Source organism: Dermacentor albipictus, chromosome 2 (genome assembly GCF_038994185.2).
Source record: "Dermacentor albipictus isolate Rhodes 1998 colony chromosome 2, USDA_Dalb.pri_finalv2, whole genome shotgun sequence".
In the NCBI taxonomy this organism is placed as follows: Eukaryota; Metazoa; Arthropoda; class Arachnida; order Ixodida; family Ixodidae; genus Dermacentor; species Dermacentor albipictus.
In genome coordinates this window covers 129,070,479-129,096,274 of record NC_091822.1, presented here as the reverse complement: position 1 = coordinate 129,096,274, position 25,796 = coordinate 129,070,479, and the positions used below count along the sequence as shown (strand labels likewise).

The 25,796-nt window shown below is 49.0% G+C and overlaps 2 protein-coding genes across 2 annotated transcripts in view; one reads left to right on the top strand and one right to left on the bottom strand.

Annotated features, from left to right (window-relative positions):
* Positions 1-6,422, top strand: part of LOC135897385 (uncharacterized) — a 44,270-nt gene extending 37,848 nt beyond the window's left edge. The window contains exon 16 of the mRNA XM_070533971.1: positions 35-6,422. Within this exon, the coding sequence (XP_070390072.1) occupies positions 35-192 (158 nt within the window). The 3' untranslated portion in view covers positions 193-6,422. The remainder of the gene's footprint in view (positions 1-34) is intronic.
* Positions 6,423-6,545: 123 nt separating this feature from the next.
* LOC135897384 (P2X purinoceptor 7-like) lies at positions 6,546-8,203 on the bottom strand. The gene is made up of 3 exons (XM_065425995.1): positions 7,696-8,203; positions 7,091-7,306; positions 6,546-6,702 (listed from the first exon to the last, which is right to left on the bottom strand). The coding sequence occupies exons 1-3, from the start codon at positions 7,986-7,988 to the stop codon at positions 6,546-6,548; spliced, it is 666 nt and encodes a 221-aa protein (XP_065282067.1). The 5' UTR covers positions 7,989-8,203.
* Between the last annotated feature and the right edge of the window lie 17,593 nt (positions 8,204-25,796).

Genomic DNA, 25,796 nt, shown 5'->3' with positions numbered 1-25,796 from the left:
ACTCAGTAATCACGAGTGCCTCTTGGCCATGCAGGTTATGTGAACCGTCTGTTCTGCACACTTGAAGAGTACATCAATGGAGGCACTCCATATGTCCTTCCAGCGAAGCCACCTCATGTCACAAGTTCTTCGGGGCCTGTCGACAAGACGTCACTTGTGCAATCTCGCCTATCTAGGTTTGGGAAGCCGTAATTTCCTGAACCCCCCCCCCTTTTTTTGCTAGGTCTCTGCAGTTCAGTTCTTGCACGAGCATTTCGTCTTCAGCGATATCTTGCTGGAGGAACAATTCGCCTTCCCGAGCGTGTAGTGCGATCTTGCCAGGGTATGTTGGTATGGCACTGCTAGTGATGTTGATTGCTGGAGGTGAAGTTCTCTGAGCGAAATGAGTAGCAGTCCTCAGGTGTTGTGCAGCTGGATTGCCAAACGCCTGGCCTGATATGGAACCGGTTTCTTCTGAATTGCCTTCCATTTGGCTCTGATCACGTACGATCGTGGTTGTGGGCCAACTTGGGCTACAATTCCAGGTTCCCATTTGTTGTTTCGGCGAAAGTACACTTGTTCACCTTGATTCACGGAAGACAATGGCTTCGTATTTGTCTCCATGACTGTTGCTGTGGTTGGCGAACTTGAAAGCATTCTTGGACTGCACCACAATCGTAAAGTGGTTTTAGTTGCTTGGGTGCCACTGGCTTGAGCATTCTTATCTTGTGGCCCATTAGAAGTTCTGCTGGAGACAGTATTAAATTGTCCGCTGGAGTGTCCCTCAGCTCCATGAGAACAAGCGACAGGTCACTACCGTCTTTCAGTGCTTTGGTCAGGCTGGTTTTTTTACTGTTCGTACAGACCTTTCTGCGAGACCATTGAACTTTGGATAATATGGAGAGCTTGGGTTAAAGGAAATATCCCAGCTCCTGATAAAGTTCTTGAACACTTCAGTGTTGAACGGTGGCCCATTGTCTCAGATAATTTCTTCTGGGATACCAAAGTGCGCAAATTCTTTTTTTCAGTATAAAGATCACTTTGGCAGCTGAAATGTCTGTAATTTGCTCAACCACAATGTACTTGCTAAAGTAATCAACTATAAGCAAGTAAGTGTCATTGTTGAAGTGAAAATAATCTATGGCAACCATCTGCTAAGGCGTGGTGGGAAGCTTCCTGTCCATTAGTGGCTCTCATTGGTTTGAGCGCTGGTGCTGCTGACAGAATTTGCAGCTGGTGACCATTTTTTCGATGTCTTTGTTGATTGTCAGCCAATACAATGTTGCACGTGCTTTGCTTTTCGTTGATACAAAGCCTTGATGTGCTGTGTGAAGTCGTTTCAGAGTATCTTGTTGGAAGGATGTAGGAATGATAAGGGGTCTTCCACGAAAAAGAAGGCCATCCGATAGATGGAGCTCATCTTGGCAATGAGCACATGGTCTAGCAGGTGGATCAACACTTTGATGCTTTGGCCACCCATGCTGAACATACTGGGTAACTTTCTGAAGAACTGGATCTTTTTTTCATTGCAATACGAAGCTCTTGCAGCTTTATAGTTGAAGCAGTGATCAGAGTCGTCACTCTGCACTGTTCCAAATCGGATGTGTCAGTGTGGAGAGATGTGTCTGCAGCACATGAAAGGGCATCTGTGACAGTAAGGTGTCTGCCTGGCACATACACAAGATGGACATTGTATCTCTGAAGACGTAGAAATAGACGCTACAGTCTTGGAGTGATTGAATCGAAGTCTATCTTGCAGAGACCAATCAGTGGTTTGTGGTCAGTGTGCACAGTCACAGGTCGGCCATATGTATAAAAGTTAGTGTTCACAAGCAAACACAACTGCAAGAAGTTCTTTCTCTATCTGGGCGTAGTTTATTTGTGCTGATGTCAGTGACGCAGAGACATATGCAACTAGTTGTTGATTTTGTAGCAGCACTGCAACTAGTTTGCTTGCACTAGCATCTACAGAGACCATGACTGGCTCTTTTGGGTGGCTCTTGGTCACACATGAAGTTCTTAATTTGATTTCCTCAGATTGTGCCGGGAATATGACTGCAGCAGCAGAGCTGTTGAGTTTTACTGAGCCATCTGTGTATGCATGTTGCCGGAATCTGTGCACATTGTGAATGTGCTCCAAAGTCGCTTGTTTCAAAGCTTGCAATGGCGCTCCAGCTTTCTTTCCAATTCCTGGAATTATCAGTTGAACTTGCGGCCGGTGCAGACACCACAATGGATCTGACAATCGTGTAGCGGGCGTAAATTCTGATGGCAAGTACGACTGATGTCTTACAATAGTTTTAGCAAAAGCTGAAAGTGGCCTTTGTGCTGGCAAGCAAGCAAGATGGTGTGAGGGAATCCGAGTCAGGTGTCGGATGAGCGCTCTCAGGACATCTGTATCAATGTATACTGTCAAAGGAGCGTCTCTGGCTATGGCCACTGTCGCAATCTATGACATAGTTTTGGGAAGACCGAGACAAGTCCTGAGTGCTTGGGCTTGCACGCTCTGGAGTTTGCGAATATTCGTGGTGCAAGTATTTCCTATTACAGGTAAGCTGTACCGCAGGAAGTCCAAGAACAGTGCTTTATATAGTTGCAACATTGACGGTACTGTTGCGCCCCAGGACTTGCCGCCTAGAAAAGCAAGAAGGTCCACAATGGCGGCCAACCGCTTTGTCATGTACGAGATGTGAGGGCTCCAAGACAAGTCTCTATCAATGATGACGCCAAGAAATCGGTGTGTTCGTCTATATAGTATAATTTCGTCATTAATCCGCAAAACATACGGGACTATCGATTTGCTAGTAAAAGCAACAAGTGCACATTTCTCAGCAGAAAGCTCCAGGCCTTGTCTTCCTAGGTATTTTGACAAAGCCGTTGAGGCTTTCTGAAGTCGTGCGCGAACTTGTACACTTGTCACGCCTGAAGCCCATATGCAAATGTCGTCCGCATATATGGAGAGTTGTACGGTTTGCGGTAATGAAGCAGCGAGACCAACGAGCACCAGGTTGAAAAGGGTAGGGATGAAGTCGAGGTTTTGACGGAAGCCCGTCTGGTCGGGAGGCATCATGAAGAAGGGTAAAAAAAAACACCGACCACTGAATGAATACAAGAAAATACGTTTTGGCTCCCCTGACGGGAGCCTTGTTCACAATGAAATCAAGGGCGTGCGATACAATGTTTATATGGTTTTAAAATATGTTGTAAGCAGCGCGTGTAGATGGGAGGGAGGGTTCCGTCATTCCGGTTGAGGGTGTTATCTGTCATTTGGATTAGGAGAGATTCCAAGTGGTGTCTTGACGTCAAATTTCTTTCTTTTTCTAATATCTTCGCGTTATCCCAATCAATCTTGTGGTCCAAGTCATCTGCATGCTCTGCCAAGGCGTTTGAGGCGACTTTTTTCTTTTTTACATCGTTGATATGCTGCTTCAACCGCTGTTCGAAATTTCCTGTCTCGCCGATATATACGCAGTCGCAGTCTTCACATGGAATCCCGTAGACGATGCCAGGAAACTTAGTCTTTGGAAGCTTGTCTTTCACGTTTACCAGCCGGTGGCGCAATTTTTTTGGGGGGGGGGACGATACGTGAGCTACCTGGACGTCATAACCGCGTAGAACGCGGGCTAAGCCCTCGCTCACACCGGGCACATACGGTATGGGGGCGCGTTTTCTTGGGAGCACACAGTCAGGCCTTGGGGGCTGAGACAGACGGCGTTCAACCGAGTTCACAAACGACTTCGGGTAGCCACATGCCGAGAGATTACGGTGGACCTCTTGTAGGTCGGCAGCACGGCTTTGTGGCGTTGTGCAGATACGCTTGGTTCTGCCAACAAGAGAGGCTACTACCGATCTCTTCTGGTTTATCGGGTGCACTGAATTAAAATGCAGATACCTGCCTGTGTGTGTGCTCTTTCTGTACACGGTGAATGCCAGACTGCGCCTGTCACGCTTTACGAGGACGTCCAGGCCAGGCCTTTAACATCAAGAAATAGGGCCGCAGTGATTCGTTTCAGATGTTCCTGGTGTTGTACATATGTTACCAGGTCGATAACGCTATCTATTGACGAGCGGCCACGTCGAAAACCAGCCATTACCTCTGGATAGACGTTGTAAAATTCCAAGTACCATTCTAACCGTGTAAGGATCATTCTCTCCATTACCTTGCCGACACAGCTGGCCAGTGCTACTGGACGGTAAGATGACAGTTCCAACGGGGATTTGCCAGCCTTGAGGAGAGGAACAAGCCGACTGGATTTCCACTTTGTAGGGACCAGGCCGTCACGTCATGATGCGTTGTATAGGCCAAGAAGGGCATCTCTGGCCTCTTGACCAAGGTTTGCAAGCACAGAGTATGTGATGCCATCGTGTCCTGGTGATGAAGATAGCCTGCACCCAGCAAGTGCGGCCTCCAGTTCTTCGATGGAGAAAGCAGCGTCCATACGAGGATCTCGGGAATGGGAATAAGTGCGCAAGGTGAATACGTGAGCGCCGGACCCGCGATCCTTGCGCAGTAATCTTCGGCTACCTCGACTTCTCAGCGTCCTTGATGTAGGGCTAAACTTAAATGGGCGACGCTGTTGAGGAGGTGATAGAAGTCCACGGATTGTTCTCCAGGCAACCGACAAAGGTTTACGCGGGTCGAGAGACTGACAAAACGATTTCCAGCGTTAATTTTACAGTGCAGCAAGGCGACGCTGAAGTTTCTTTTGAATGCGTCTGGCCTCTCTAAGGTCGTATAATGATTTAGTCCGTCGCTCCGCTCGCCGGCGGATAGCACGGAGGCTCTGCGTTTCCGAATCAAAATCTGTGTATTTCTCTAATGGCTGATATGAGCGCATAGCATCCTGCATAGCCTTGGCGATCTCAAATTCTAGTGTGGACGAAATGCCTTTGTGGCATGCGTCTTCCATAAGCGATTTAAACACGGGCCAATCTATTGTTTGTTTAAAATTTGATGGAACGGATTTTATCTTCATGTAGGTAGGAATGTGGTCGCTTCCGTGGGTTTCTATATCTGCGAACCAATGGTGACGTTGTGACTGTAGACGCTGTGGTTTGTGTCAGAAGTTCTTGGCCTGTTCGTCATTCTCGACCACCTCAGTGACGTTATGTATGTAATCTCTCGTCTCACAAGTACCCATCGCCACTTTAGTAAGAGACAGTTGACTTACGCCGCACGCCTCAAGCTTTACCACCATTGATCCTCTGATTGACTTGCCCACTGGGCATCGTCTGCGAATGGGGAAATGAAACGTGCTAATACAAATGAAGACAATGAAGTTGGACTGTGCTGCGATTATCTGCGTAGATGGCCAACCTTGAGCTATCATCTCTTATCCTGTAAATAATTGTGACACATCGTCCCAATATTTATCTTGGTTTTCTTTTGGAGCTTGTTACGTTTCTTAACCTAATAAACATTTCGGCTGCTACTTCTGCTTTTTGATGTTCTGTAACATTGTGTTTACACTAGTTATTGCTGTGAAAAGGCCATGACATATTTGTCTGACTACAGTATTCTCAGTTTATCATTGTAACCGTAAGTAGAGAGCCCAATACGGTTACAAAAAAAGAAAACTCGAAACTTTCTATTTGAAATTGGTGCCTCTAAGCCCCTTCTGACAGCAACTGCCACTTTCGCATGGTCTGTGCAACATCAGGAAGTGAGGGGCTACTACTTTGTTGTCTCTCGTGTTTTATCTTTTTGAACCACCTTGTAACCTCACCCACTTTGTTTCTGCATCATTCTGACAAAAAACATGAAAAGTGGGCAGTTCTGCCATAGTTAATGAAATCTTCTCTAATATAGCACGACTTTGCATTAGCCTTGGCTGAAATGGCAGAGAGGATGATGGCACATGACTAGAACAGGGGCAGTTGTCTACTCTAATACGCGTCGTCTACTCTTGTGCCATTTGTTGCAAGATGAACATGTACTAAATAGGACAAGAACCCAGACTTTGCACAAGCCAGTTTCCTATTTCTGAGAGCTGCCAATGTAGTTAAATACACACAACTACTAAGCCCTCTAAAAATGTTTTGTGTAGCTATTCCTCAGTGCAATTGTACATGACACGAATACATAATGCGCTCCACTCGCTGCTATAATGTTGCACTTGGGAGTACGCATTTGGTATGCGCGTGTAAAGGAAGCGAATAATTTCTAAATGCATGTCATGTCTCCGAGGGCTTCTTGTTTTCATAGACCGAAATGTATTGCATGAATTGTATGGTAAGAATAAATGAATATGTGATAGGCAGAAGTGAGAATGGCAATGACTGAACTGGTGAGATTACATATAGCCCTTCTATTCACTGAACTTGAAATATTCTACCAGTCTATGCTATCATGTCAGCTGTAGATGTGTAGGCCACAACTGATGCAGACCTTGGTCGTCGCCCTGTTAGCAATAATGCTATATATTTTGTGAATAAAAACTATGTATTTTCCAATTTGTTGAGAAGGCAATTTTTAACTTCATGTGCAATGCAAATTTCATGTCTGAACCATCTTGTTACACAGCATTGCAGCAGCACACACAGGCACATTTTTTTTTCACATTTTTTTAATAATCCGGATATTTAAATCCTGTGTACATCTCAGATGGGAAGGCGTCCCTCACAGCAGCAACGACACAGCTGGGCAGCACCTTCCTGTTGCCCCGTCCTAGCCGATGCCACACCCACCGTGCAAATTGGCGGTATGCGGTGTATCTGTACCGCCTGAAAATAAATAAACAAGGTTAGGAGAATTTTAAAGATAACGATAATTAGCGGCGGGTGATGCCTCCTGTAGCGTACAGCCGGCGTCAAAGTATATAGGTCCGCGGCTTACGAGGAAAGGCTGAATATTTCCATGACCCCTGCAGGAATCGCTGGTAATTCAATGTTGTCCGAGATACCGTGAATCGTAAATTTGTGACGCCGACTGCACGTCTCTTAAAAGTTACGCGCGTGCTACGATTGATGGGCTCGAACACTAACACGGAAGGTTGGACGGACGTATGTCGTGTTGCGAGGCGAGATCAGAAATAGTTCCCGACCGAAAATCTAATATTGCGAACGTCGTGCTTTGAGTCGAGGCCGTGGTGGAAAAGGTGTAAATAAATACCTGTGGATTTCCAGGGCCTCTACAAGCGCCGGGCGGTCTTCCATGAGGGCGTAATACGCCACTTCAAGGGCATGCACGTTCAGGCAAGCCTGAACAAAGGTGGGGTGGCTTGTGATGCACGCCTCGTTGCCCCGGAGTGCGTCCACACGGTCAAGCTCTGTGCAGCACACCGACTCGCGCTGCGTCTCCATTGCCCTGCAGTGTCCACATTGGCACCTGCGATAATCGCGATACATGAAACGTGCGCACTGCTGGCTCCGCACACTGCAATTCGCCGATGTTGCTGAGCATTGCAGTTCTGTTTTACAAACTGCATCCTGAGGGTAACATAAATAAATAAGCTGTCTGCTGTTAGACCGGCATATAAAGCAATTAGCCGTCGCTCATTCGAAAACCAGATTACATGTGGGTACATCGAAGCATGGCAATTACCATGCCTCTAAATACAATGGATACATAGCATATATATGCCGCAGCATTTGTTGCTCTTAAGACGTCATGAAAATTGAGATTAATTATGACATGCGAAGAGTTGAGACCGCTACTACACACTACTGGTTAAATGCCGTGCAGACAACGTTCAACGCCGATTTGTTGTGTCTTACCATTGAACGTGGCCGATGCGAAGGTTTTGTTGAGGTTCGTCCTCGCCGTCGCCGGCCGCAATATCCGAGTCCCTGCTCTCCAGTGGGTCAAATTGAAAATGATTGGCCACGTCTAATACGGCGGCGACTCCCACATGCAGGAAATCGTCACCGCTGGACGACGAAAACGAGGACGACGACGACGATGATGGCGAGGACATGGCAAACCACGTGCAGGCGTAGCAGACGACTAGCAACACGAAGCTCGCGTGCCGGCGCGCCGCACGCTGGCTGCGCGGCAGAGCATACGTCATGGCTTTTTGCGAACACGTGACCAGTTTGTTTACACACCCCGTGAACCGCTTCGTTGCTCTCTGAAACCGAAACTGGGACTGGTCGCTACAAAAAAGACTGCAGATAATTACCTGTCGCGCTCTGAAGTAAATGAGGTCTCGTGCCGTGATTACTGGGTCATTAACTACTTATTAAAGCAAAAAAAACCATGTGGATTTTTTTTGTGTCAGTACTCCTTTAAGGCGCCAATACACTTCGACGTGACCCAGCGCGCGCGCGCGCGCGCGTGGTGGTTGCGCTACGTCACGCCAGGTCGGCTACGCCGCGTCAGGCTATCCGTCCCCCTACAGTACAACGCCGCGCCCCTGCCGCAGCTGGAGTAGCGCATGCGCAGAACACCGCGCCGCTCCGTGGCGCCTGTCGTGGAACATCGAAACTAATCTTTCGCGCGCTTTCTCTGTCGGTAGCGATTGCGACCGCGCACCGGACTGTTACTCACGATTCGGCGTCCGATCCGACGTGCGGCGACACATGCTCCGGCATGCGGCATACGACGATTCGCCGCACACGGTGCGTGCATCCGAAAGATTGAGCGGCGCGTAAGCTCCGCCCAGTTACAGCCCGCCAGCTTCACTTCATATCCACATCGAGAAACACAATACAAACAACTCTGCACAACACTGCTTCGCTTTACGCGAATACTGTCGATAAAATTGTGCCCCTGCGAGTGACGGAACACTTCACAACGGCGCGTTGCCTACTGACGGCTCCGCCAACAACCAGTGATAGGGCCGGTGAGCCTAGGTAGGCGGACGCTGGGCCGACGGCGCTGGCGATCTAACGCGAGCTCGTCAAAGAGCGCTTATTTTTGCCAAAACAATTAACACTTTACATTTAGGTCGCCCGTAATTAAATACAATTCGTTTACTCGACGCAGTCGTTGCGAAGGGCAAACGTGCAAGCGAAGCGAGCAGCCTCGCTCAGACGGTCGGTGTGTGCTGTCTGCCCGCGAAATGCCCTCGCGTCACGGCTCCCGATCTCGCCAGGGGCTTGGTGCTAGTGTATTAGGCGCTGCTTTGCATCACAGGCACACGTTCGAGATAATTTTACTGAACTGGTAACTATTTCGTGTCCGAAACAAACTGCAGCAGGCAAGGAAAAAAAAGACTGCGAGAAACCGGCCAGCCAGCGCCGCCTCCGTGGAGGGAACGTCAGAGAACGTCACATGCCAGCCACGCTGTCAGTGGCTGCGGTCAAACGACGGTGCGGTTGTCGGACGCGTCGGACGATGAAAATCTGCCCGGTTTGTCGCACGCCGGACGTCCGATCCGGCGCTTCGGCACGGCAAAACACCTCGACTCCGGCTGCCGTTCCGGTGCGTCGGATGCCGGATCGGACACCGAATCGGACCGTGTGTCGCGTGGTGTGCGTCGAAAGAGGAACAGGTCTCTCTACATAACAGACACGTAGCCGCTGCCACTCCTTTTCGTCGCTTCAACAGCTTTCAGTTCACGAGCATAGCGGTCCCTCAGCCACTTCCATAGTCTCGGGCACTCTTCGACTGATACAGGGAAAACAAGATAAACAAACAGGCGCTGAATGAATAGCATATCCAGAGACGTATACACACACGTGCGCAGCATTGACGCTCCTGCTGAGAGGCCAGAATACTTGCGTATCTGCTCCCGCGCGTTGTTTTCCCGCTCCGCATCCCAGTAGTCCATTCTTTTGGTGTCGTAAACACACGGGTGTCGTAGACACCAGAAACTTTTCGATTTCGGAGACACAGAAACCTTTCGATTTTGGAGCGGCACAGGTCGGGCACGCTTTCCAGCGAAGAGGCCATCTCGTTCTGGCTCAGCCTGCCGAGTAGTGAGTCTCTACCTCGACGAGAGAGGGCGCTAGGCGCTAACTTGCTCGGCGCGGTCGGCGCGAAGTGCAGTCGGTTGCATTCGGCGCCGGGCGACGTCCGAGCGCGCCGAATGCCGCCGGTCGCGTCGGCGCCAGATGCCGCCGGACTGTAGAGGGTCGTGTTTTCGCCAACGTAACGTCGCCATGACGAGCGCGCGCGCGCGCGCGCGTTACGTAGGAGTGTATTGGCGCCTTTAATGGACTCTGAAGCAAGCGCCCCCACGTTAACGTAGGCACGCCAAGTATTAACTAATTCGCATCCGCCACAAAACAAACCAGGTTGTTCGGTTCGTAGCTGCTAGAACGGAGAGTTATGAGCTTCAGCTTAGCCGAGTTTGTTACTTTGGTTCAGTGTTTGTGGCTATAGCACTGAATTAAGGATTTGAGAGGACGTACAACTCGCCAAGGCTCGTGAGGAAAATGCGAAGGCGCGCGCGGAACGGGCCGCCAAAAGAGAGGCAACCAAACTGCGAATTTAGAGAGAGCTGCAACGAAGGAGCACCCTAGGTTAGAAAAAAAAAAATTCCAGTTGCGTCTCAAGCTCTCTGAGGTAGAAGAGACGAGTCAGAATCCACCAACCCACATATTCTTATCATCCCCAGGCTTAAGTATTCTCTGGATGACCTCGACCTATACATAAACCGCTTTGAACACGTAGCCGTGGGACAAGGTTGGACAAAAGGAAAGTGAGCCAAAGCTTTCAGCTTGTGCTTCAGCGGGGAAGCATAGAATGTACTTGGTTGTTTGTCACCCGAAGGCTCTCTGGATTATAGGAAAGCAAGACTAGCTTTGTTACAGTGGTTTCGGTTTACAGCCGAGGGTTACCGAGAACAATTTTAGCAAGGTAAACCGCTAAATAGGGAAACCATCAAGCAGTATGCTACTAGGCTGTTGTGCTGCTTTAACCGTTTGGTGGAGATTGCAAACCAAGATGTTCCATAAGGCTGGACACTGGATGGTCGCAGAACTAATATGAAACAGCTACCACAGGGGTTTGGCGCTTTTCATTCGTGAGAAAAATGACAAATTCTTGGATGAGGCCTCAAAAGCGGTAGACCTCTAATGGAGGCACAGGGGCAGCGTAATTTTATAACTGCCCAGCAGCGTAAAGTTTTATAACTATAACAATGCACTGGGAAAGGAAAGGACGATAACCAGACGGTGAAGTCTCAAGTCTGTGGCTTCATATATGAAAACATAAGACACAAGACGTCGGATTGTCGTACTAAGAGAAACACTGGCTGAGGTTCAACTCTTGTCAACCTATTTATCACGATCGAAAGGTTTGACTACGTTTCGCAAAGACTATGGGCACAGTATTTAATTAGAGTTAGGCCACAAAATTTCACGCGGGTTACACACGCTGCCGCACGGTTTGCTCGAGAAGTCACGGTGAAACCTGGCCGTCGCAGTCGAGCTTGCCTCCAGCCGAAGAGTGTGGTTCGTCAAACGTTCCTTGTTAGTGCCGTTGTTTGTATCTACGGCTTCGTCTCCTTCTCCTTGATACAGTTCGTGTTGCCGAACGACGGCGGTGGTTGCAGTAGCTTCGATCTTGCATGCTTCCGCGATTGATAAGTTTCTCTATAACGTGCTAATCTGGCCTCCTTTTTCTCCACTGTTCTAGCAGGCAATTTCGCCTTTTCTGCCGTCTAGCTATGTCTATTGGATTATTCGATTCAGCCGATCGTTTGCGCTGAAGCGCACGCGCAGACGGCCCAGCCGGCGCACCATCCAGAGCGAGACTGAGCGACTAAGCGCCGGCGAAGCAGCCGTTAAACTCCAGCCTGGAAACGTGGTACCGCAGCGTCGAGGCTTCGAGCGCAGCACGAAACAACTGAGAAGGAGCTGGAGTAATAGGTTCCGAGGAAGCGCAGCTGCCACGCCTCTCCGCAGCGGGTCATACGGCATGACATCACAACTGCCACGCTTGCGCACCGGAGGCTCAAAGTCGTTGCGATGCGATGAACCATGAGAGGCATGGCGTAGTAGAGCTTTCGCTCTAAAACAGCGATATTGTGACTTTTGCTTCAGATACAGACTCTAAGTAAAATAATGCAACCGGATGGAGTCTGGTGCCAAGGGTGCCTCCCCATGCTGCATACTTCCTCCAGGCCAACAGAGATTCGCCCGAGAAAGCTTTGAAAGTGTTAACAAGCAGCGAGACGAAGATGCCTTATTCAGTGCCTCAAGAGCCTGGCAGAGGAAATCTTACGACACGCTGGCATTGACAGGTGAGCTTTGCACAGACCAGGCGGGTGCTGAGGGATACAGGAAGCAAAAGTATAGTCGTTTGGCAAGCTCTTGTGCCGGATGCAGCAATGACAGGCACAGAGTTTGAAATACTGCTGGCTAATGGTAGCTCCCTTAATGTCCTTAAATTAGAGGCTCACATTTCACTACCACTCTTCTCCGTTGTTTCGGTCGCAAAGTGAATGGAAAGGTCTTTGTATGAAGTGATCATTGCTAGCGTCTCTTGATCACGCAAACTAATGGAACCAAATGCCAATTAGAAAGCAACCTCGTGTATGTATGTACAAACTAAACACGTGAAAAGGTCACACCGAAAGAAGACAACAGCTCTCTGCAGGTTATAGTGGGTACCAAGATCTGGAACCTATGTTCGCCGGTGGTTGTTAGAGCTTTCGAATTATCGAGATAGATGCTTCGGTCAAAGCAGCAGGAAGACGGAACGCTTCAATATTGTGGAAAGAAAGTCAGAAAAAAATATTCGGGTGGAGGTGCAACCACCCATTTTTTTTTTCTACCTCCTAAGGACTTATTGTACCAAACTTATCAAACGTGCTAGGAAACATTTTTCGAACAAGCAGTAGAACGAAGTACTTACGCTTCTAAGTCGTTAAACTGGCACATGACAACATATTGCCTGAGCATCACGGCATTTCGCAAACATGTGGAGCGGGACCTTCCATCATTTTACTGCCCCAGCGTGCGAAAGGACGATAGATGACGTGCGAGACAGTACGATGCCTATCAATCAACCTTTCCAAAGGGTAGAGTGGCAAAGGTTCTGCTTGGTCGAGTCGTCATCATCATCATCATTCACCTGGTTACGCCCACTGCAGGGCAAAAGCCTCTCCCATACTTCTCCAACTACCCCGTTCATGTGCAAATTGTGGCCATGTTGTCCCCGCAAACTTCTTAATCTCATCCGCCCACCTAACTTTCTGCCGCCATCTGCTACGCTTTCCTTCCCTTGCAATCCATTCCGTAACACTTAATGACCATCGGTTATCTTCCCTCCTCAATACGTGTCCGGCCCATGCCCATTTCTTTTTTTTGATTTCAACTAAGATGTCATTTACCCGCGTTTGTTGCCTCACCCAATCTGCTCTTTTCTTATCCCTTAACGTTACAACTATCATTCTTCTTTCCATAGCTCGTTCCGTCGTCCTCAATTTAAGTAGAACCCTTTTGGTAAGCCTCCAGGTTTCTGCCCCGTACGTGAGTACTGGTAAGACACATCTGTTATAAACTTTTCTCTTGAGGCATAATGGCAACCTCCTGTTCATGTCCACCCTTCGGCTTTACCTCTCCAGGTCAGTGAGCATGCATTGCAGTCCGTCCCCTGAGTTACTAAGCAAGGCAATATCATTAGCGAATCGCAAGTTACTAAGGTATTCGCCATTAACTGTTATCCCCAATTCTTCCCAGTCCAGGTCTCTGAATACCTCCTGTAAACACGCTGTGAATAGCATTGGAGAGATCGTATCTCTCTGCCTAACGCCTTTCGTTATTGCGATTTTGCTGCTCTCTTTATGGAGGACTACGGTGGCTTTGGAGCCGCTATATATGTCTTTCAGTATTTTTACATACGGCTCGTCTGCACCCTTATCGCGTAATCACTCCATGACTGCTGAGGTTTCGACAGAATCAAACGCTTTCTCGTAATCAATGAAAGCTATATATAAAGGTTGGTTATACTCCACACATTTTTCTATCACCTGATTAATAGTTTGAATATGGTCTATTGTTGAGTAGCCTTTACGGAATCCTGCCTGGTCCTTTGGTTGACAGAAGTCTAAGGTGTTCCTGATTCTATTTGCGATTACCTTAGTAAATACTTTGTAGGCAACGGACAGTAGTAAGCTGATCGTTCTATAACTTTCCAAGTCTTTGGCGTCCCGTTTTTTATGGATTAGGATTATGTTAGCGTTTTTCCAAGATTCCGGTACGGTCGAAGTCATGAGGCATTGCGTATACAGGGTGGCCAGTTTCTCTAGAACAATCTGCCCACAATCCTTCAAGAAATCTGCTGTTACCTGATCCTCCCCAGCTGCCTTCCTCCTTTGCATAGCTCCCAAGCCTTTCTTTACTTCTTCCGGCGTTACCTGTGGGATTTCGAATTCCTCTAGGCTATTCTCTCTTCCACTATCATCGTGGGTGCCACTGGTACTGTATAAATCTCTATAGAACTCCTCAGCCACTTTAACTATCTCATCCACATTCTATCTATCTCATCCTTGTGCTTTAATAAGCACGAAAGCAAGTTGTTACTGAACACGAACTATGCATTCATAAAGTACGTTCTACTTGCCGCACCATATGCACCATATGCGCTGTCAAATGGAGGAATCAATGACCTGCAAGGCGTTCATTGTACACATTCTGAAACGCATCGGTTTAGCCCTGCGATGGCACGTTAGCATGATTCCGCCAAGAGGGCAAAATTTCCCGCGAATATTACTTCGTCCGTTACCATTGCCGTGGCGCGGTCGATTGTGTACGGTGTTTCAAGCGCGTTCATGTCACGAAATTGAGTTCCTCCTGTCCCACCTGGCCACAGCAAGATCCGGGAGAGCACGTTCCAGATAACGCAGCGTAACAAAACACGGAGACCAACGCAAACCTGCCCGCACGGCGTCTTTGCCACGGTATGAAACCTACGGAGCAACACCTGTGAGCGCACACAACCACAACAAAGCCACCATTGCTGCCAGAAAGGTGTGGCCTCTACAGCAAAGAAATAAAAAAAACATCCAGAAAAAGGAGAACCTACTACGTCATTTTCTCCACACTTTTCTCTTAGCACGCGGAGGGGTAGGGCCTCTCCTCAGTTTCCTTCCTCCATGAGCTGTCGCCTTTTCTCCCATAGCATGCGGTGAACTTTAGTTCCGTGATGCTTCACTTACCGTGGTAAGAAGGCACATCAGGCCGCAGTCAATGAATCTAAACGCAAAGTGAGAAATTACAATCTGCCTCGTCGCCGGCGCACTGTCGCCGGTGATGCGCGTGTTTGTTCAATAAAACACGACGATTCCTCAAGCGAGAATGTGTTTGTGCTCATAAACTCCGAATGGATTGGTGTGTCGTACGTGTCTCCATTGCGTGCTTGCAGTGGAGTGAGAATGCGCACATTTTTTTTTTTTCGTATCACCAGACATCCAGCTCGCAAGACCTATAGCCCAAGCGGAGAAAAGCAAAGAAAAGGCAGCGATAAAGGTGACCTTTCTTTTAAAAAAAACGCGAAAACTGGGCAGCGGCCGATACCTGCAGTTGATGAAAACAGTTCAGTGGGCTGGCCTGTCTATTGGTCTATTGCTGAGTAGCCTTTACGGAATCCTGCCTGGTCCTTTGGTTCACAGAAGTCTAAGGTGTTCCTGATTCTATTTGCGATTACTTTAGTAAATACTTTGTAGGCAACGGACAGTAAGCTGATCGGTCTATAATTTTTCAAATCTTTGGCGTCCCCTTTCTTATGGATTAGGATTATGTTAGCGTTCTTCCAAGATTCCGGTACGCTCGAGGCATTGCGTATACAGGGTGGCCAGTTTCTCTAGAACAATCTGACCGTCATCCTTCAACAAATCTGCTGTTACCTGATCCTTCCCAGCTGCCTTCCCCCTTTGCATAGCTCCCAAGGCTTTCTTTACTTCTTCTGGCGTTACCTGTGGGATTTCGAATTCCTTTAGGCTATTCTCTCTTGCACTATGGTCGTGGGTGCCATTGGTACTGTATAAATCTCTATAGAACTCCTCAGCCACTTGAACTATCTCATCCATATTAGTAACGATATTGCCGGCTTTGTCTCTCAACGCACACATCTGATTCTTGCCTATTCCTAGTTTCTTCTTCACTGTTTTTAGGCTTCGTCCATTCCTGAGAGCCTGTTCAATTCTATCCATATTACAGTTCCTGATGTCCGCAGTCTTACGCTTGTTGATCAGCTTAGAAAGTTCTGCCAGTTCTATTCTAGCTGTAGGGTTAGAGGCTTTCATACATTGGCGTTTCTTGATCAGATCTTTCGTCTCCTGCGATAGCTTACTGGTTTCCTGTCTAACGGCGTTACCACCGACTTCTATTGCGCACTCCTTAATGATGCCCATGAGATTGTTGTTCATTGCTTCAACACTAAGGTCCTCATCCTGAGTTAAAGACGAATATCTGTTCTGTAGCTTGACCCGGAATTCCTCTTATTTCCCTCTTACCGCTAACTCATTGATTGGCTTCTTGTGTACCAGTTTCTTGCGTTCCCTCCTCAAGTCTAGGATAATTCGAGTTCTTACCATCCTATGGTCACTGCAGCATACCTTGCCGAGCACGTCTAGATCTTGTATAATGCCAGAGTTCGCGCAGAGTATAAAGTCGATTTCATTTCTAGTCTCACCATTCGGGCTCCTCCACGTCCACTTTCGGCTAACCCGCTTGCGGAAAAAGGTATTCATTATCCGCATATTATTCTGTTCTGCAAACTCTACTAATAACTCTCATCTGCTATTCCTAGAGCCTATGCCATATTCCCCCACTGACTTGTCTCCAGCCTGCTTCTTGCCTACCCTGGCATTGAAGTCGCCCATCAGTATAGTATATTTTGTTTTCACTTTACCCATCGCCGATTACACGTCTTCATAAAAGGTTTCGACTTCCTGGTCATCATGACTGCATGTAGGGGCATACACTTGTACCACCTTCAATTTGTACCTCTTATTAAGTTTCACAACGAGACCTGCCACCCTATCGTTAATGCTATAGAATTCCTGTATGTTACCAGCTATTTCCTTATTAATCAGGAATCCGACTCCTAGTTCTCGTCTCTCCGCTAAGCCCCGGTAGCACAGTACGTGCCCGCTTTTTAGCACTGTATATGCTTCTTTTGTCCTCCTAACCTGACCACGGAATGCGCGAAGACTTGTCTGTCGACCCGCCGTGGTTGCTCAGTGGCTATGGTGTTAGGCTGCTGAGCACGAGGTCGCGGGATCGAATCCTGGCCACGGCGGCCGCATTTCGATGGGGGCGAAATGCGAAAACACCCGTGTATTTAGGCTACGTTCACACTTGGGAAACCGCAAGCGGACGGAAAAGCCAAAGCGGCCGGATAATCTTTTTCGCGCATGTACAAAACGTTCACATTTGTTTCGCCACTGCAGCGGAAATCACTTCCGCTTTCGCCCACATCTATCTAGTTTGCGTACGTTTGTCCGCGTGGTGGCACTGTTCATCACACTATTTCAAGACACACGTTCATTCATTGACCCATCAGTTACTAAAAGCTACCATTTCGCGCAACTACACGTGTTGTTTTTAACTTTCGTCTACCATGGAAGATAAACAAGACATAGTTTCGATAGCTGTAGCTAGTTGCTTTTCCTAAATATAGACAATGAGCAACGGAAAATGTTGAATTTTACGACCGGATGTTTACATGCGATTGCATCTTCCGGTAAAGCGGAACGTCTTTCCGCTTCGCCTGGGCGAAAAAATCGGTCCGAGACCGATTTTTTCGCCGCCTGGTTTTCCGCTCATTTCTCCGCCTAGGCGGGCGGATTTTGTCAAGTTTTTTCCGCTTCCGCCTGCTCCGAGACCAAGTGTGAACGCAGCCTTAGATTTAGGTGCACGTTAAAGAACCCCAGGTGGTCGAAATTTCCGGAGTCCTCCACTACGGCGTGTCTCATAATCAGAAAGTGGTTTTGGCACGTAAAACCCCATAATTTAATTTTTTTTACTTGTCTCATGTCCTAGGCGCTACGACGTAGTACACGCAAGTACACGCGCAAGTGCGTCACACGGCCGAACAGGTTTTCGCTTACTGCGTCAATAAGCCCGGCGCGGCAAGCGTGCCCAAAAACTACCGAAATAAGTTACAGTAATGTTGGGGCTCATGGAAAGCGTCGCAAGGATATCCCAGGACGAGGCATTAACTCAAATTAACTGCGCCAGGACGGCGGAGCTGTTTTTTGCTAACTGCGCCACTCGAACTAAGCCTAAATGTACCCCCTTCAATTTGTTCCTCTTATTAAGTTTCACAACAAGACCTGCCACCCTCTCGTTAATGCTATAGAATTTCTGTATGTTACCAGCTATATTCTTATTAATCAGGAATCCGACTTCTAGTTCTCGTCTCTCCGCTAAGCCCCGACACATCCCATTCCAATGGGTCACGGATGACATCATCAGTCCCTGGAGTCCAACATTGACTAAAGGCAACCGGTATATACTCCCTCTTTTGGAATTCGCAACACGATTCGCGAGCGCCATCTCATTACTATCGATCGATTCAGCATCCATAGTCGAAGATCTGGTTGAGGGGTTTAAATTAATCGTCTTCCTTCCCACGTGAGATTCTTTGTGACCAGGCATTTTTTTACATCAGAGCTGATTAGAGAAATAGATTAGTTACTCGCGATCAAGCACCTAGGTTCCACGCCTCCTCATCATATGTGTAGTGGAATGGTGGAGCGCTTCAGCAGTATCTTTAATGTGACGCTGCGGAAGCTCTGCGAAGAAACGAAAATTCACTCGCCTTCCTGGCACTGCAAAAGTGGGTGTCCAGCGAAGCTGTAGAAAACAGCCACTACAACTGCTGAACGGCACAGCGGGATATTCAAGGCTTTATTGCTTTAAATGAAAGATATTCATGGTAATTTTCAGTATGGTAGCAATGCGAGTAATGGTCATTTCGACATCACGCCGCTGTTGGTTGTATTGCCGTTTCATTTTACCTGAGCCGCTCCCCGTATTCGCGCTGCTCCTCGGGAATCCTCACTATGCGTTGCCTACCCATAGCGGTGCTTTAATACGGAAGGCTAGTAACGTGACTCCCCACGTCGCAAGCTCCCGTCGCCACGGCAGCTTGCGCAAGAGTAATCTTTACCGGGAAACGTATGCAGGGAGCGCTATGTGCTTCGCATTGTTATCAGGAACGCCTTATTGTCAAATATATGGTTTGTATGTTTGTTTTTTGTTTTACTTAATTGAAGCGAGTGCTGTCCATTTTGGTGCATGCATGATTCCAAAGAATGTATGCGCTTTTCGCTCCACTTTGCTGAGCGCTTGAAGCCTGCTTCACCTCCGCACCGGCTGGATTCGGTATTGCACGACCTTCAAGATCAGCCCAAACTTTTCTGAGGGATCAGGAGACGATATATATATATATATATATATATATATATATATATATATATATATATATATATATATATATGTGTGTGTGTGTGTGTGTGTGTGTGTGTGTGTGTGTGGGTGGGTGGGTGGGTGGGTGGGTGGGTGGGTGTGCGTGTGTGTGGACAGTGGGCATAGTGCTTGTGAAAGTGAGCACAACGACAATTGCTGGCTTCCCCGTTTCGCCATAGTACCGACCTGTTTAAGCCTACCACTACAACCTAAAACTAGTGCTGCTGGGCAAACACCCCCGTTGTATTTGGTGGAGATGCTGGGCTTCTCTTCGACATCCTGGAACTCCTCATTCGGACGCTACCACCAGCTCTTTAATGGATGAACCGAGACCATCCCACGCTGCTGCTCCCGCGCCCCTGTTTGCTCTGGTGTCATCCGGCAGCGCGATCCTGCCATATTTAGCGGCACAGATGACCACGACGTGGAAGACTGGCTCGCCGTATATGACTGTGTAAACCCCTATAACAAGTGGGACGACCGCGCCAAGCTCACAAATGTCATCTTTTACTTGACTGGCGTGGCAAACCTATGGTTCCGCAATCATGAAGCCGATTTTACCACCTGGTCGGCTTTCACGACAACTTTCCCGACAATGTCGTCGGCCGTCCCGCCGATCACCGGCTTCGCGCTGAACAGCGCTTGCGTGGCCGAATGCAACGCCAGGACGAGACTTTCACCAGTTACATTGAAGACGTAAGATTACACTTCCGATGACGACTTCCAGCTTGTACAGAGCCGCAGAGCGAAGCGACGGAACACCAGGACGTCCTCATCGTCAAGCACGGAAACAGTGAGACAGACACAGAGGCCGGCCGCCAATACCATCATCTTTGTGCCCCTGCTTCCCAACGTCAACATGAAGCTACTTAACAGGCAATCTGTGTCGATGTCACTAGAAGCCTTGGTGCCAAATGAAATATCGGACATTCGAGTGAACACCCGAAAAAATCTTCTGGCGGTTGATGTCCAGCATGCGGCTGCTTTGACCACTCTACGCAGCGTAACGGACCTCGATGGCATTCAGGTGCGCTCTTACATCCCTCTGGGATCTGACGTAGTCACCGGCGTTATCTACGACGTAGACGTCGCCATCCTTAATAACGACTTGCCGATTCTTATCAAGCCAGCCAATGATGAGGTCATCGTTGATGTTAAGCGGCTAGGCAGTTCACGCTGCGTGAAAATAGCATTCAAGGGCAAACATATACCCTCGCATGTCAAGGTTGGACACTTCAGACATGCAGTGCGGCCTGTCATTGCGAAACCTCTCCAGTGCCGCAAATGCATGAAACTGGGACACGTGAGCAGCGTCTGCGAAAATCAGGCAGCATGCCCCCGCTGCGGAGAGCCCCACGCTGCAGATAAATGTGGCGCGACTGTGGTGAAGTGTTCAAACTGCGGAGGATCACATGAAGCTTCATCGAAGAAATGCCCACATATTAAGAAGGAAATGGCCATCTTGAAAGAGATGGCGAGAGATCATTCATCTCATCGCGAAGCCGCCGAAAAAATCAGGAAGCGACGTTCACGTCACCGGCGCTCCTCAAGACAGGCTTCTCAAGGAAGGCGCATGCCACTTCCTACAACACCACCTCCTCCTCCACCGCCTAGGCCAGACAATGTGGAAAGGACCGCGAAGAGCAAGTCCACTGAGAAGGCCACATCCGCCGAATCTTGGCCGGCTCTACCAAAACGACAACATTCACCAACAGAATCACAGCAAACTTTCGCTGGACAACCCCCGACGTCTACTGTCGGCGATGTGTGCGACCAAGACAGGCAGGTGGCTGATATGCTGCAATCGCTAATTAATACAATGCGCATTATACTGAACAAGCTGCAAACACCAGCAGCTCGAAGCGCTCTGCAAATACTGGATGCACTAAATCCAGTGCTTGCTAGCATCGTTTAAGCACGATGGCTCGACCAATAGTCCCCTTCCGCACTGAACTTAAAAGTGCGTCGATCTTTCAATGGAATGCCAGGGGTCTAAGGACCCGTATATCAGACTTTCGCCAATTCATTTTCACAAATCGCTTCCCCATACTGGTCATTTGCGAACCAAATACATCAACTCCACTCAGACTGTCCGGTTATGAATCTTTCGTCTCGTCCACACGCGGTGCGAGCACGAAAGTGATCATCTACATCCGCACAGACTTCACATATGTCGCTAACGCAATAGAGCCTCATGACGACAACCAATATGTCTGCCTAAATGTCCAAAAGAAGAATGTGTCATTTACACTAATTGGTGCCTACATATCCCCAGCGGGTCACTTTGACGGCGAACGACTCAAGAAAATATTACTAATGAACAATGGTCCCTGGGTTATCACAGGTGACTTCAACGCGCATCACCAGCTATGGGGAAGCACTAAAATGGACTCCAAAGGCAGGAGCCTTGCCTCCTTTGCTGCCGACCATGATTTGTGCTGTGTAAATGACGGCAGCCCTACATTTCTGCGAGGCACGACCTACAGTAGCTGCTTGGACTTGACTTTGGTGTCACGGCGCTTTGCCTCGAGCGTCCAATGGTTTACAGACGTAGAAACACATGGAAGCGACCATATTCCAACATACATAACGATTAGAGGAATTGACCAACGCTCCTCTACTGTGTTGCGTACAGTTGATTGGACAAAATTTAAGAAGGATATGGATGACACTTGTCGGGAAGGCCTCTCACACACTTTCGAAGAAACAATCGCAGAGGCATTGAAAACGTCCATGTGCTCGCTTACAAGGTCAACAAGGCGAACAGACTTGGACGTGGAACTGGATAGGCTGCGTGCGACACGCCGACAGGCGGAGAGGAGGTATCGGCGCACGAAGTCCGTCTTGGATCTGAGGGCTTCACGGCGCATACAAAAGAAAATCCAGCATCGCATGGATAAATTGGAAGATAAGCGATGGAAAACATTCTGTCAGTCGCTTGATCCCCGAAAATCGCTCTCGCACATATGGAGAACGGTTAGGGGTCTTCGCTCATCTCCGCATCAAAGGAAGCCCTTCGCTGCTCTGGCCCTCTGCCAACTTCGCTCGGAACTTCAATTGGCTGAAGAGTTCTGCGCACGGATTGCTGGGTCCGTGGCCATCATTACTGACGCAGCATTGAGACATCCCTGAGGCACGTGTACCAGAAATCAACGTGCTATTTTCACTCGAAGAGCTCGATGCTGCGTTGGCGACTTGCAGGCGTTCTTCGTCACCAGGACCTGATGGCATCACGTATGCTGCCCTATGCCACCTTGGACATGAGGCACGTGATGAGCTTCTCAACTACTACAATGAGTCTTGGCAGAACGGCGCCGTTCCTAAACAATGGAAATCGAGCCGCTTGATCCCCATTCTGAAACCTGGAAAGTCACCGCTCGAGATCTCATCATATCGTCCGATTGCGCTTTCGAGCTGCGTCGGCAAAGTGATGGAAAGAATGATTCTTGCCCGATTGGAATGGTACCTAGAACGATTCAACATCTATCCGAACGCCATGACAGGCTTCCGTCGGGGTCGCACGTCCATAGACAACGTCATTGACATCGTAACATGGGTCCAAAATCAAAAAAGCCTCAAGCGCCTGTCTGCGGCACTTTTTCTGGATATAAAAGGAGCCTATGATAACGTCACCCATGAGGCCATACTAAACTCACTTGAGGCTGTTGGAGTTGGTGGCCGGATGTATCAATGGATTCAAGACTATTTGACTGAAAGGCGTTTTTTCTTACAGACCGAAGACGGCCCAACTTCAGACCATTACATCTGCCGTGGTGTGCCGCAAGGTGGAGTGTTGAGCCCTATTTTGTTCAACCTCGTCCTGGTAGGACTAGCGGATTACCTACCGCAGACAGTACATGTCTCAATACACGCCGACGACATTTGCATCTGGGCCTCTGCGGTGACTCGCCCTCAGCTAAGAGCCAGGCTTCAGCGGGCGGCAACCATGACGGCTTCTTATCTCCGAGAACAAGGCCTCAGTATGTCTACTGAGAAGTGCGCATTACTTGGTTTTACGCGGAAACAAATGTCATCGTATCCTGTTACCATCAATGGTCAAGCTGTATTCTATGTTAAGACACATCGGTTTCTGGGCGTCATCATTGACCGCAACCTCTCGTGGAGCCCTCACTGCGTCTATCTGAAGAAGAAGCTAGTCGCCATTGCTCAAGTCTTCAAATTTCTATGCGGGAAAAACTGGGGTACACCAGTCCATTCTATGTTGCAGCTGTACAGGGTTCTGTTTCTCGGACTCCTACGTTACAGCCTACCAGTGTTGTCCAATGCATGCAAGACGAACTTTCGCACCTTGGAGAGCATACAAGGTCAAGCCCTACGCACGTGTTTGGGGCTGCCTCGGTGCACGTCAACAGCAGCAACAATTGCCATCGCAGGAGACCATACAATCCAGACACATGTAGCTGTCGACTCTCTCAGAGCGCACATTCGCCATCTGTCAAGGATCCCCGACCACCATTTGGCCTCCCTCCCAGCCGAGAGACCTCAAGCGACCTTTTCACGAATGATTAACGCTCATCAAGAGTACATACCAGCAAGTTTTACACCGGCGGCGAAGCCTTCCTCCCCCCTGTGGTGCCTGCGACAGCCTCAAGTGAATTTTGATATTCCTGGAATTACAAAAAAGTCCAATCATCCATCGCCGGCTCTGAAGCAACTTACACTCCTATTACTGCACCAGACGTATCATGACCGCATACACATATATACCGATGGTTCAACCTCACCTACCAGCTCAACTGCCGCATTCGTCATTCCAGCCAAGAACGTTACAGTTAAATTCAAACTGTCGCACACGACTACATCTACATCGGCAGAACTTGCAGCTCTCCATGCCGCTATGATGTACATCACCGAAGAGCCAACAGAGAAGTGGGTCGTATTTTGTGACTCCAAGGCAGCCCTTCATAGCATCAAGTCCGCGTCACGTCACAGAACTTACGAGCAAATGACATCTGAAATCAGGGAACTGCACCACCATGCTCTGGAAAGAGGACACCACATTGTATTTCAGTGGATTCCTGCTCACTGTGGCATCGTCGGCAACAACCTAGCTGACAAGGCTGCCCGGTGTGCCCACGAAGATACAAAGACGCGTCCAACACCTTTGGCGAGGTCGGACGCTGCCAGAGAACTTCGCCTACTTGCGCGCAAGAAGTCCCAAGATCTCTGGACATCAAGTGGCTTCAATTGCAGATTACGTCAACTGGACCCCACGCTACGGCTACAACTGCCACCTAGCCTTTCCCGCGGCGAAGCAACCTTGTTGTGTCGCTTGTGGTTGGGAGTGGCGTTCACGAACGCATACTCCTACCGTATGGGAATGGCCGAGAGCCCGATGTGCGACTCCTGCGGGTGCGAGGAGTCCATCGAGCACGTATTGTGTACCTGCCCTCGCTACGATGTCCACCGCCTCCCTCTGCGGGCAACTTTACAAAGACTAGACTCGAGACCATTCACCGAGTCAAAGATACTCGGACCGTGGCCACAACCGTCACTGGCTCGAAAAGCGATTCGTGCACTAGTGCGGTACTTAAAGTGCACGGGCTTAAGAGACCGCTTATAGTGTCATTGTGTAAGGTGTCCCTCCCACATGTACTCAGTGCTGACTCTCTCCCTTTCTTCCTCTTTCTATTCCCATTTCCCCCACCCCCAGTGTAGGGTAGCAAACCGGATGCTGTTCTGGTTGACCTCCCTGCCTTCCCTACCCTTGCTTTCTCTCTCTCTTTCTCTTGAAGACGTGCTCTCGCTTTGCAAGCGCTTCAACACATCTATGGATAAAGCAGACAACATCAAGCACGTCACGAAAGGCATCGATGACCATGCCTTCCAGATGCTCGTCGCGAAGAGTCCTCGGACGATTGCCGAGGTCATACAGCTCTGTCAGCAGTACGACGAGCTGCGCAAGCAGCGTGCATCAACACGGGCTGCTTAGCAGGACTCCGCGGATCTACGGATCCGCGGAACAGGACGTCGCTGATTTCGGCCGCGACGCTGCCGACATCTCTGTTTTAATGCCAGAGATAAAGCAGTTCATCCGTCAGGAAGTCGCACGCCAGCTTTCTCTGGCGAATAGCGCAATCGAGCCGTCGACAACCTTGGCTCCTTGATTTCGTCACGTCCTACAGATGCAAGTTGCCGCGGCGCTACCATCTGCCCCTCCTCCGCAGCCTGCAACCGGACTACTAACTTACGCTGACGTTGTCGCCAGGCCTTACGCTCCACCTGTTCCTGAGGCCTACCGGACCACCGGCATCTTCCATGCGCCGCCGCCACCTTCGCGTCCGATTGCTGTCCCTTACTCGGCCGCTGGAACCCCTGTTGTCAACCCATGGCGTGCACCTGATAACCAGCCAGTATGCTACTACTGCCATTTTCCAGGCCACGTAGCACGATTCTGCCGCCGTGGCAGCCACAGTTTACATGACGGTGCCTCAAGCTACAGGCCTGCTCGACTTCCACGTCAGGACCCACCTAACCTTCCTCCGGAC